This window comes from Dermacentor albipictus, chromosome 1 (genome assembly GCF_038994185.2).
Source record: "Dermacentor albipictus isolate Rhodes 1998 colony chromosome 1, USDA_Dalb.pri_finalv2, whole genome shotgun sequence".
NCBI classification, from domain to species: domain Eukaryota; kingdom Metazoa; phylum Arthropoda; class Arachnida; order Ixodida; family Ixodidae; genus Dermacentor; species Dermacentor albipictus.
Window position 1 is genome coordinate 498,424,687 of NC_091821.1, and position 12,821 is coordinate 498,437,507.

The 12,821-nt window shown below is 49.0% G+C and overlaps 1 protein-coding gene across 7 annotated transcripts in view; it reads left to right on the forward strand.

The window, feature by feature from the left end:
* Positions 1 to 12,821, forward strand: part of LOC135920337 (uncharacterized transporter YutK-like) — a 278,506-nt gene that overhangs the window by 158,120 nt on the left and 107,565 nt on the right. For all 7 annotated transcript variants that reach the window (XM_065454550.2, XM_065454549.1, XM_065454551.1 and 4 more), the window contains 2 exons: positions 3,429 to 3,534; positions 5,720 to 5,881. In XM_065454550.2, the coding sequence (XP_065310622.1) occupies positions 3,429 to 3,534; positions 5,720 to 5,881 (268 nt within the window). The remainder of the gene's footprint in view (positions 1 to 3,428; positions 3,535 to 5,719; positions 5,882 to 12,821) is intronic.

Sequence of the window (12,821 nt, forward strand, 5' to 3'; positions counted from 1 at the left end):
TCAATTCGCTCGCAGCTGCTGCGCTCTTCCTCACACCACCGTTTTTTAACAGCAAGCGTCCGCGCTCATGGAGTGAGTTGCTTTCTTTTTGCCTGTGCGCGCGGGACGCCAAGGTTGTTAATTTAGTTAGTAAGCGAATGTTTACGAATTTATGCGGCCGATAAAGTTACTATCTTTACTTCGTATAGCTATCTACAAATTTGCTATGGAAGTCGATGCTGCGCCTTTCGGGCGAAATTTCTGCCGTACTTTTGGTCCACATTCATTTCCCTTTAGCTTAACGTTCGGACACTTCAACACACGCAAAAAAAAAAACAATATTTTCGCCTGTGCTTTCAGTGGCTTCAATATTTGTTGGCTTCATATGGCTGGAACTGACAAAACGCGAATGAATACACACAACATTGCCGCAATACTAGCCATTTGAGGCACTTTGCGTGTATTCGCGGAGTACTTTCACCCTCTGGAAAACACTTTTATGTAGCACTTATTGAGCAAAAAGCTGTATCGGGAGTTCTTGTTGTCGCTCTACAATTTTATCGTTGATACTTTTCCTCTATTTATAATGTTTGAACAGTTGATTAAATTATTACGTCTAATTATGTTATTAGGCGCGATGCAAAAATAATAACCCGAGTGGTGCAAGGTAAATGACATTAAATAATTAAAATCAAGTAATGAATGCTAAATATTTCATGTACTTCACATGCAGCTACATATTCATCATTAAATGTAGCTGAAATGCGTTTTTGTTAAATTACGTGAGTTGCAACTCCGTTCCACTACAGGGATTCGGCCGCGTGGCCGTCTTAGCCGGCTGACCTCGTGTAAAAATTTCCGTTCTTCTAGGCAGTAAGTATATTGCCACTGGCTGTCGTCAGCCGGTGTTCAGAAATAAGTTATGACCAAGTCGGCATTGGACTAACCACGCCCAACTTGTCAAATTTCTTAGAAGCAGTCTATTCTCTCGGCACACGAATTTATGTCTCGTTCATTTAGTGTAGGTGCCACACTACAAAGATTTAGCCTTAAATGCTTATGCAGCTGTACTCGCTGTAGCACCTCACTGTGGCCCTGTAATTCCCATCTTACGAATGTCGGTTTTCATCTCTGCGGTGCAATTAAGAAAATGTGCTACTACAAACAACTTCTCAAAACCATCGTTGCCAGCACCTGATTTCCTGCATCTCAATTTCTATTGTAAGAGCAAATGATGCTCCACTGGAAAACTTGAGGTAACGATTGCGAGACCACGTCACCGACTCCACCCGCTGAAATTTTGCCTTCACAGGTCTGGTCTGGCTGTACCCCCTTTGGGACCTTTATGCAGTGATAGTAGACCCTTGCAACATTTCTTTTTAGCATGTCACCGGTTCATTATTCAAAGGAAAGAATTTTTTAGAACCTTTCTAAAGCTTTGTCTTGAATTTAACTCTTCCAGTAACGCTTTGCCCTAGAGTTACCATACTGGCTTATAGCCAGTATAATTTATGAGTGTTTATGAAGCCCTATGCAGTTTTCTGCACGAGAGAAAATAACCGCATTCTGAAATTTTTCTGCTCATTTCTTATGTTAGCATAATTCTTGTGGTAATATTTAGAGATTTGATCCTTTATATCTGCAACAACAGACATAGAATTTCACGTTTACAAGATACTCATTTTGTTTCACCTTCATCTCCAAAAGAATGATAATAACGGTCTTTTCTACGCTCGATTCATGACCGATTCCCCACAGTGGACTGCGCCATTTCACAAAGAAATAAGAAGTTATGGCTGTGCTCTGCAAGATGTCGGCGCTGGGAAAGAAGAAGCTCGGGGAGAGGACGTGCGCCACTGGTGCAGAAGAACAATAAGAACAACGAAGTGCGTTTAGAGAAGATCCGCATCATCTTATCTAGTTAGCTGTAGTTGAGAAGTCGGGAGTCCGAGCGGCCGCGAAAGTTCTGTGGCTGGTGCCGTACCGGGTGCCGGGAAAAAGAGAAGTCCAGAACAACGCCCGATCGATGAGAAAATCAACTCTTATGTACCAATTTACTTGATGACGATTTACAAGAACCGTTGCATGATTCTCGGAGCATACTACATGTCAAAGTCTCTACATGTCCGAGCACCCTCCTCAACACTCAACCGTCCCTACTTAAGCAATTACTTTCCTTCTTTCGCTCTACGACCGAATTCAATGCCCTTCTCTCGGCCGATCGGAATTGTCGCACAGTCCACAATATGCCACCCATGGTGTCGCACCACACCACCGGACTCCGCCTCTGGTGCCCAATATTCAACCCGCCCTCAATGCAATTGCAATTGCACTTGCAACCGCGGTCGACGCTATTCCCACGGAAGTCCCCAGGGTTGGCTCTTCACAGTAATTAGTAGGCTCTTCCGAACGGCCACTTTGTAGCGATTCTCGTCTTCACTGTCACTACTTGTTCTAAAGAATGCGGTGGTTGTAGTCACTTTGAAGAGTGGCTCTTTGTATGCCCGTCAATATTCGGCGCCGGGCCCCATCACTGTCCCGATGTGCGCTGGTTCTTCGCGTGAAGGACACAAAGAAAGACGTTGCTTTTTAGAAACGCACATGGCGCATAAACAATAGCATTTTGGAGTTCCAAAACTTCTCCCACTCGTCCGCTCAGGGTCGTCGAATAGACGAAGACACGACACACAGTCGCTGTTATTTATCTTTAGGTGACGCTTTGATTTCGTCGCCAGCTCTTTGGCGTAGAAGAGATGATGAAGCGAGGGTAGCATTCCATAGCTGCACGCCGGTGAAGCATCTTTTGTCCAGTAGAAACGCCAGGCACAACACTGTCCTGCCGACGCTGGGCTCTAATTATTTTAATTTTGTGACGATATATAGGTTTGGACGGCACGATGACTGGTAATATCCTCGGCCGAGAACTCGGTAAGGGCGCAGGTGCGTTTATCTGCAGCCCTGAGTAGTTTGCCGATTGGCGAGTCTTTCACGCGGCGGGGCTCCGTCACAAAATTTAGCGCAGCCGTCTTCGTCATCAGCCGCTCGTTTTTTGAAAGAAACGAGCCCGGAAAGCTCCTGGTCTGAGTATTTCAGCGCCATGATGGTAACAGGAGGAAGCAGAAGTCGCTGTACGCACGGGACCTGCAAATCTTGTTTTTAGTTTCATGGATAAATACCACACGCGTCTCCTTCTACAGAATGTTGCGTGTGGATGTAAATCAAAGCGTCGCCGGAGTGACCAGCGCTTTTACACATCTGGTTACATGGGCTCACAATACGAGTGCAGAGCACGTAGCGACACTAAGTAAGCTCTTATTGAAAAGGTCTTCGATTTTGTTAGCAAATGTCTTGGTTTCTATATCCTCTCTTGAAAGAAGAGGAGCGGATTGCTGTATAGCGCGTTCATCTGTACATTGTCAAGTAAAAGCAGATTCCTTCTTTTCCTTCAGGGCAATGGGCTTCCCTCAGGAAGGTGCTAAGGTCGTGCTGGGCTACCTGGTCAACGGAGAGATGAACATTCCCGAAGTCGTAGTCCCACTCGGCTTCGCCTTCTCGGTAACTATTTCAGATTATATCATGACAAAAGTTGGAGAGGGAGGGCGCAGCTAGGGGATTACAGTTGACTGGAAAACTGATTAAGCGCTAAATTTTGGACACAGGCACAAGCAATAGACGAGGACGAACGCTAAGGGGGTTACAGCAAAGTGATGCAGGCTAGAAGTAGACCGATGATGTCCGAAGGTCAACTGATGTGGAACAGGCTTACGCTGAAGTTCATGCAGTAGTGTTGAGGTTTGGGGTGCTGTGATTAATGTACGTCATACCCATTTGAATTCGGTGGGCATTGTGAACCTCAACGAATGAAGTGCTTGCGCGTGAGGAAGAACGATGAGGCTGAAGCGTGGCGGGCGGAACGCAGAGCTCGTGACTTGGGGAACGCAGCATGGCCTAAGCTAGCGCTGCCACGTTTGTCAGGCTGAACACGTGACGAACCTGGGAAACCAGACGGACCGAGTTACTCCTACCAGAGGTAACGAGAACACAGTGTTCCTGAGACAAACCAGCGGACCACGGCGGTGCTACCAGATCAGCCAGGACGAGACGCGGGGCTCCTGGATGAGCTAGGCGAATGGATCTGGCGCAACCAAGCTGCTGAGGGCGTGGTCGTGGCGTTGCTCCTCCTGCGCAATGCTACACGGGATGTTCCGGCTGATGCGCGGGCGGTTCATGGTTCGTTCGTGCGCTGCCCGACCTAGACGACTTGAGCGTCCGAACAGCGCCGCATTGCTGCAAGCACCAACGGGACCGGGCATTGAAAGCGCCAAGCACTTTGAGTGACCACTGTCGCAGAGACACCTCCAGAGACTACCATTGGAAAGCACACATCATAGTACCCCACATGTGCTTAGACTACATGAAAAGAAGTAGCTGTTCTTGTAACGATCCGTTCCTGGTCTTAGTCAACTCGCTGTGTATAAATGTTCTTCCTTTTAGTGCCTCTGCCAACTTTACCAGGGAGCCCGCGAAACATCACAGGTGCCTTAGCATCACTACTCCATATAACAGTCGGTCCGCTCTTTGTGTTCTGGCTCTTCGTCTGACAGCGCTTTCGCTGCTTGGATATCACGGAAAGAAATAATTAGAATAGTGTCACTTCTAAACCTTTTTAATAAAAGGTTAACACTTTTCTTTTGTCTCTTCTGTAAGAAATCACATTGCACATCCTTAAAAACATTGGATCCGGTGAACAGTATTGCCTGAGGTGCAGTGTGCTGTGTCATTTCTGTGTATTTGTCTGCCTGAGAGCCGTTTCTGCATACAAAAGAAATATTGATAACCAAAGTCTTTATGCTAACATAAAACAAGACAAAAGTAGCCACCACCAAATGATACGATGACCGACACGCAGCGTACAAATTGCATTCGAAAGGAAAAGTAATAATTTGTTGAACGTTTCATGTCACGTCAGTGGTTTTCTCGACGTTCACATGGTCGCAAATTTTCCCACACCGAAAGGTTGGTAGTTATTGTACACTTCGATAACAATTCGTACCAACGCTTAACCTGTTTTTCTGTAATACACAATGTCCCACAGAAAAATGAAGTGTCTCTGTGAGAAGAATTTGCTGTAGACACTGTAATGACGAATTTCCTCAAACTTGCAACAGTTGTACAAGCGACAAAAATATTCAAAATAGAGGGCCTCTTCAATTGGTGGTCACGTGAACCACTTCCTGCCGGAACTGCACGAAATTTTTCCCTCTGTTTATTGTCTGTCTGTAGATCACTTTGATTTATCTTTATGCGTCAGCAATACTCCAGTTATTCTCACACAATTTATTTATGGAGTGGTTTAGTTCTGTATCCTATATGCCACCCCGAACGTTAACGAGGGCGATTGAAACACTTAGTAAATATTAGTGACATTCGAAATAGGCACGTGATTTTGTTGTCACGGCAGCGATGGCGGAGCGAAACAGTGACCCTAATTGGACGCAACCTTGGGCGCGAAGGAACTACCATGCAATCTTGTACAACGGCTTGGAATTTCACCTTTACTTTTGGTTGATGCGTCATATGTACATGTCGAATTGTTCATTTCAATTCGAACCTTGCTCTTTGAGCGTACAAACACCAAAAGGTGCTCTCGAACATGCATGCTGGCGCAGGTGAGCACGTGGAACACCAGGGTGCTGATAAGTGCCTATGCATGATTCCTTGTCCACTGGCCACAATGCAGGTTCTACCGGACGTGCTTTTCTTGGGTTTCGTGGTCATTGTGCTCTTCTACTACGGTGTCCTGCAGCAGGTTGTCGTCAAGGTGGGATGGCTGGCACACCACCTTCTGGGTCTCACCTGCTGCGAGGCTGTTGTCGCCATGGCCAGCATTTTCCTTGGAGTGGTGAGTGTTTAATTTTACACATTGTACAGTGCCACACTTGCGGCTGCCTCCCCTAAAGCATGTGTGTCACGTAGAACTTATGCTAGCCTTTACGCCAGCAGCAGTTATGAGCTAAGGAATGCGCTCTGCGTGCTCATTCGTTTGCACAAATTTCGAACTCTCCTCACACAAGTTTTAAACAAATTTTAGGGGTGCTAAGCTATCCCTACGTGGATGAATGTGAAAGCATCGCGGCCATGTCAGCAGTAGCGCGGCGACATATGGTGGCGTCACTGGCGAAGTCACGTGACTCGAGCGGTCACGTCAGCAGAACCGCCGCGATGTGACCAACGGTGTTTGTCACAAGGTGCACAGAACGCAAGGTGGTGGGCACTCCCACCAAAGGTGAAGTGCCACCTTTGGGCGTCAACGCTGGCCTGGTCATGACCCTGGCCTGGTCATGCCAACACCGGATTTTCCGCCTCGTGGGGCGTATAACGCTTTCGCATTAAATAGTCGTCGGTTCCCTCTAAAGGTGAAGTATCAATAGCGGTAGAATATTAGTAGACAACTATACGAAGTAAGAATAGTAGTTTTATCGGCCGGGTAAATTTGCAAACATTAACTTACTGACTAAAGCAATAAGCACGGTGTCACGCGCACACAGGCAAGCATGAAAACATTTCACTCGATGAGCGCGGACAGTCGCTGTCAGAACGCTGGCATGATGAAGAGCAGGAACAGCGGCGAGCGAATTCCCCTTCCTGCTGCCTAAAGCTTCAGTACGGACCAGGTGCGTGAGAACAGAGCGTACACGAAGCCATCAGCTATCTCTCGTTGGCTAGCTTTCGAACCCACCGCAGACTTCCTGCAAGATAGAATGCGCGCGGCCGTACTCAGCCGCACCATGATCATCTGCTGTCGGAATAGAGGCGAAGACGTCCGCAACCCTGCCTTATTCCCTACCCCCCTTCCACCTCCTAGCACCCGCACATCTCACCGTTGCTCTTTCTTGCTCGCGCAAAACGTCAGTGTGCAAGAAGACGTCTTACGGGTGCGAGAAGACGCCGCCGCACCAAGCGACCATTTTTCTCGGCTCACCCTCGCATCTTTTTTTTTTGCTCGCACCGACAGTACACGACGTGCTGCCAATGTCTTATCACACTTAGGCTTTATATGAAACCTTGCGGCAACGTCGAACCAACGCTGACGGCTCTAATTCACTCGCATTATCCGAACAATTGTTATCGCAATAGAATCTTATAGGGGTTGGAGACTCGCCAGAGGTTGGTGGGCTGACTGGCTTTGGAGGCCCACTGTAAAACCACAAATGAGGCAGTGGAAGGTGACAAAGGGGTTGGGTTTTTTCTGAAGCCAAAAAAGCGCAAAGCAAACTTAGTTTTGAAGAAGTACTAGTGAACTTGGATGAAAAAAAAATGGCCGGCTAAAGTACGCAAATATCTATTCATTGAAAGAATGGGCGCGGAATGGAGGAAGAGGTCAAAAGAAAGTTGGCAACAAAGCGCAGGGTAACCGAAACCGCAAATAGACAAACGGCAGTCATAATGTGAGAAACAGAGCGTAAATTGAATGCAAAAGGCGAAAAAAATGGATATTTACAAAAACGACAGTAACGATATCAGAATGGAAAATCTGTACGGAAACTCAAAGGGCAGTACCTTCCTATTCTTGGCGCGAGATGGCTGCCTGAGGACAAAAACATACTGGGGCAAATATGCGCCACAGGATGAAGCACGTGTATGCTACAAAGGGAGCCTGGTAGTAACTCAGCATAACGAATTAGGATGCCAAGATATTCATCCAGTGAGACCCCTAGGGAATGGCCACCTTCCAGAAGCGTTGGGATTCAAAGAAGATGAAAGAACGGGTCAGCAGTCGGGCATGAGTAAAAAATTGGAGGACGCTTAAGCTTCGCCTTCAAGAGTGGGACGCGACAGCGTTCCCGTCGACCCGCCAAGGGGTATAAGACAATGCGCTACGGCACAGCAATCACTTACGATGCGCCCCGCATCGGACTTAGCGCCCACCTATCACGCGGTGAGCGTCAAGCAACGCAGCGTTCGGCGCGGCGACGAAACGTGCGCCTGAGCGAACGAAACGAACCAAAGAACTCGGTGTCTCGGAGGGGAAACGATCTACGCCGCCAGAGAGATAGATAGTAATCTAAACCGGAAGCACGGCGAAGCGTCGTCAGGGGAGAGGGAGTCCCGCGACGCGCCTGGCAGCGGTCCCAATGCGCGCGCGGCGCTCCTCCTGTCGGGGCAGCGCCGTACATTGAGAGGAGGGGGTCTTCTGTGTTTGCCGCAAGATGGCTCTGCGTGTGCGGAAAGCGCAGAAGAAATGCAGCGGAAACGCACTTCGCAACTCGTGTAATTGTGACTTCTGTACGTTACATGTTCATAATTACCGATATACACCGCAGTATAACTTTCCACGGCTCGTTTCGAAGGCAACACCGCATTCACTAGAGGCGCGTTTGCACTGCTTGGAAGCATCGAACTCGTGGCTGAGTGGTAGCGTCTCCGTCTCACACTCCGGAGACCTGGGTTCGATTCCCACCGGGCCAATCTTGGAAGTTGCTTTTTATTTATGAAGCGCCTGCCATGATTTATCGCTCACGGTCAACGCCGCCGACGCCGACACCCGACGCCGACGACACCGGCTTTTCTGCGACACGAGCTCCTTAACGCTATCGCGTTAAAAGATTAGAGTATTGGTGGAAAAAAACATACGGGCAGAGGTTGATAGAACTGGAGTCATTGCAAGCATAGGTGACGGTACAATATAGCGATAGAGGTTTTATATAAGAAAGTGTAGATCCAGATCAGATAGGCAAAAGGCTAGATGGTGGCAGATATAGCAAAACGCGAATAAATCAGGTAGGCTAGTTGCCTACTTGCCTTCACCTTCTTCCAAAAGGCATGCCAATAAACATAATCATTATCATCACCATAAAACTTTCCCCATGGTGGAAAAATTCGGCTCGGCGGTAGCAGCGGTGCTCGGTCTCCGCCGTGGAGTGCACCATGCATGCGGCGTGTTTACCCAACGCCTCCTATAACTATATGCCTGGAACGTCGCTCTCTTTTCCATTGGGAGCTCTCTGCCGAGTGTTGCGACCATGCGCCGCAGGACGGCGCGCGCCACCGTACCGGTCCCCATGGCAACCACTGCCGCCGCCGCCGAAAGCTCACGACGCGCCAGCAGCTTGGCTGCCGACGTCGCTCCCGGTAGCGTCTCCCGGTAGCCGTGCCACCGGCGTGTTTACAAGGGCTGGTCGCAAGAGGCGCTCGCCACCGTACCAAAAGGAGGAGAGTACAGGCGAGGGAAGGGCAGCGCGTTTGCGGCTCACGTTCCAGGCATAGTATATTATAGGAGGCGTTGGTTTACCTAACTGCTGCGCGCTCCCTCCCTCTATCGGTAAGCTTTTCACGCTCGCCCTGGTGAGCGGTGGCGTGCGAACTGGTTGGTAAACGACAGTGTGTAAACTGCAGTTCCCTTTGGCGAATCTGTCTGGCATAAAGGAGCTTTCTCGCAGCGGGAACCTGAGAAAGTCAAGCTACTGCCGCACCTCTCACTTACAGCGTCGAAAGAAATGTGAACATACGGTACTACTGAAATGCCAAGCGCATCACACGTCAACAAGATTTCCTGCTACATCAACGTAGAGCCATACGCGCGTTCAATGCAAGAAAAGCAACCATCCTAAAAAATGTGCGAAAAAAATCATGATCCCTTCCACTCTGTGAAGGTGGATGACCAGCGAAGCTGTGTAGCAGACGAGAAAAAGGTGACGCAGAATTTTGAACAAAGGTACGAACACATTTATTATTGCGATAGCAATTATATAGACACCTCAAGCGCATTTCTGCCGTCGCCGTCGCCGCGAGGTTCTGCATAAAGTCCAAAGGCGATAAAATCGTCGCCGTGCGCGTACGCTGTATGTGCGAGTGAAAGCGTGCGATGGTGAGTCGGCGATCGCTGCTCAATTTCGCGCATGCGATTGAGAAAAGCGAAGAAGCGCGCCGTCTTTCGAATCGCGCAAGGCTTCGGGGAGAGGGTAGAGAGGGGGGGCGCGTTCTATTGCAGGGGAGCAGGTGGGCGCGCGCGCCAGGCTGGGACGCTATTGGCCTCGAGCTCCACCACTGGAAAAGCTGGCGCCACCGTCGGCGTGACGTGCTAGGAGGGATCACGTGGACATAGCGGCCGCGTCGGCTGCTTCGGGCGCGCCGAAGCGAGCTGAAAACGAGTTTAAATTCCCTCGTGCGCTGCGGTCCTCATTTAGTGGCGAAATTTTCCCGCTTCGAGTGTCTCCTTTACAACGCTTGAAAGCACTAAAATAGGTAGTGGCTGCCTTTGAAGACGCGCAACATGGTAGGCTACTGCTCGGTGCCGCAGGGCCGGACGCACGTAACGGAGGCCGGTGTCAGCCTTATTCAGACGTAGCCGCAGGACAAGAAGCTGCGTGAAGAAGCTTGGCTCGCGAAACATAAAACCGGCAAACAGTCATCGGCTACAACAGACGCGAGGACGATTTCTGCTACGGCGCCCGGTCTGCGATGTTCTGAAAACGCGCACATAGACGCTCGCCCGAGTCCGCTGCCCGACTAATGTCATGACGGTTTGGTCTATGAACTTGTCGATGCTATAGATACTGGCAAGTTCAGTGGAGTGGAAAGGCAGCGGTAAGAAGCACATGTAAAAAAAGCATGGCATATGGTCATGTTTGTGTTATGAATTAATGCACTGGATTACAAAAAAGGAGCAGCGGGAAATGGCACGCTGAGAACACCGATAAACATATATACAGTGCGACGCAACTCGAGAAATAGTATTGAAAGTTCAAAGAATTTAGAAGAAAAAAAGATTGAATCGTCGCGACGTCACATCACAGTCCCCGTAGGCGTCGAAGTCTCTACAATGAAATTATTTTTGAACAGCTCTGATAGCGCCCACGCAACAATAATTGCTTGTATACTGTAAAATGCTCATATTCTGCGGCCTAAAGCTCATGGCACGGTGCGAAAACGCGCGCGCGGAGAAAGCGACACAGTTCGCAGACAAGCATGCAGACGCGCAGTCGGTCGCTGCGAATCTGCGTGATCGCTGCATTGAGGCTTCGTTCTATTACACTCCATTTAGTTATACAAACACTATAAGAACATATTTCACATATTTTGCTACCAGCGTTTACCTACCTTTCACGCAAGAAGCGGGTTGGGGAGACTCCATCGCGGCGACCGCGCGCAGTGGCGTTCACTGTACGTATTCGGTAGAGATACCGTCTGTAAACGATTGTGTGCTTTCAGTTTGCCCAAGATTATTATTTCGACAGTAAGAAACTTCTCTCGTTTCGAAAGTACTTACAGAAATGTCTGGGAGAGCTCGCGCATGGTGTTTTCAGTGAGCGCTGACAGCAAAACCTATGAGGTGCGCGCCACGTGATCCCTCATACTACGCCAGCGAGGCGCTTCCGATAGATGGCGACTCCGTAACTCCTCGCCGCCAATATCTTGAAAGCCATCGGCGACAGGTACAAAGTTCGCGTAGCGCTATGTTTTCGCGGCTTAGTTCGCGTTGATGCGTGCGCAGCACGCAGGTCAATTCGGTCACTACTGCTACCACATGTCCTCACTGCAGCGTGAGGCAGTGAGGCAGTGAGTTTCCGCGGTCATCGAGTGAGATGTGTTCATGTCTACTTGTGCGCGCTTGACACGATTCTTGTTAATTTAGTTAGTGTGTCTATTCTTACATGTTTATACAACCGATAAATATACTATTCTTACTTGGTATAGACGTCTATTAATTTGCTATAGCAATCAATGGTTCGCCTTTCGGGCGAAACTGCGACTTTTTTCTTGGTCGGTGGTCGTGGCCAAAAGTACGCGCACACATTTATTTTGATACATTCGCGCTCATTCGTGTTATACATTCGTTATACACATTCGTTACATAGATTCGTCGTTGGTATTTGTGATTTACTGATGCGAAGAATTTGAGACCCAAATCGCCGTACCGACTGGCGCGGGCCAGTGCCATCAGCGCCTTCGCAGAGGGTGGAGCAGCACGGGAACGTTGTCATGATGATCGCCATCGGAGCCAGATGTGGAAGAGGACGACGAAGGTATGACCAGTGGCACGAGCGCGAGGTGCAGTATGGGAACGCTGGCATGAGCGCGTGGCTGCCGCACTTGCGCCGGCAAGAAGTGCCGGCAGCCACGTGAGTTGTCAAACCAATCCAAGCAACCGTCAAAACAATTGCGGCTCCCGCATCTCCAATGGTGGGTCTTGCGCCCAATATACGAAGCTTTGGATTAGGAGTTCCGCACATTACATCCCACCTTCAACTATGGAAAGACCCCGAGTAGTGGGTGCACCTGACGAAGAAGCTGCCTACCGCGAGCGTCAGTGAGAGTTGGCTCGTGAACGGGACACAAACAAAAACCTCCCGCGCAAGAAAAAATAAATACTGGGCTAACCGCAAAAAACACACTTCTAAAGCATGCTCACCACGAGAAGCAGGCAAACGCGAAAGTGGGGTGAAATAATGGTGAAACAAAAGATTTACAACATAGACTGCTTGCGAAGCTTGACTTGTAAGGTGTAACACTTGGTGTAACTAACACACCTTCGCTCTTCGACCCTCCTCACGAAACGGAAGGGGCGGTGATATTTTTACTCACACATATGACAATTTCACGGAGCCACAGCCATAAACAGCTGCGCTGTAAAAACTCTAGAACGTTTATTTCGTCCCCATCTGAAGCACGCTAATAACGATCCACTTGTGCTCAGTGCATTCATTTACTCGGCAAGTGCATGTCTGTGCAAACGATTGTCAGAAAAGCGTGGTGTCCCCTGTGAGCTTGTGCTGCCGCCACAGCAAATCAGCTCATAGGTAGAATAATTGTGGCGGTCTGCTGATTATTCCGTTGCTTGG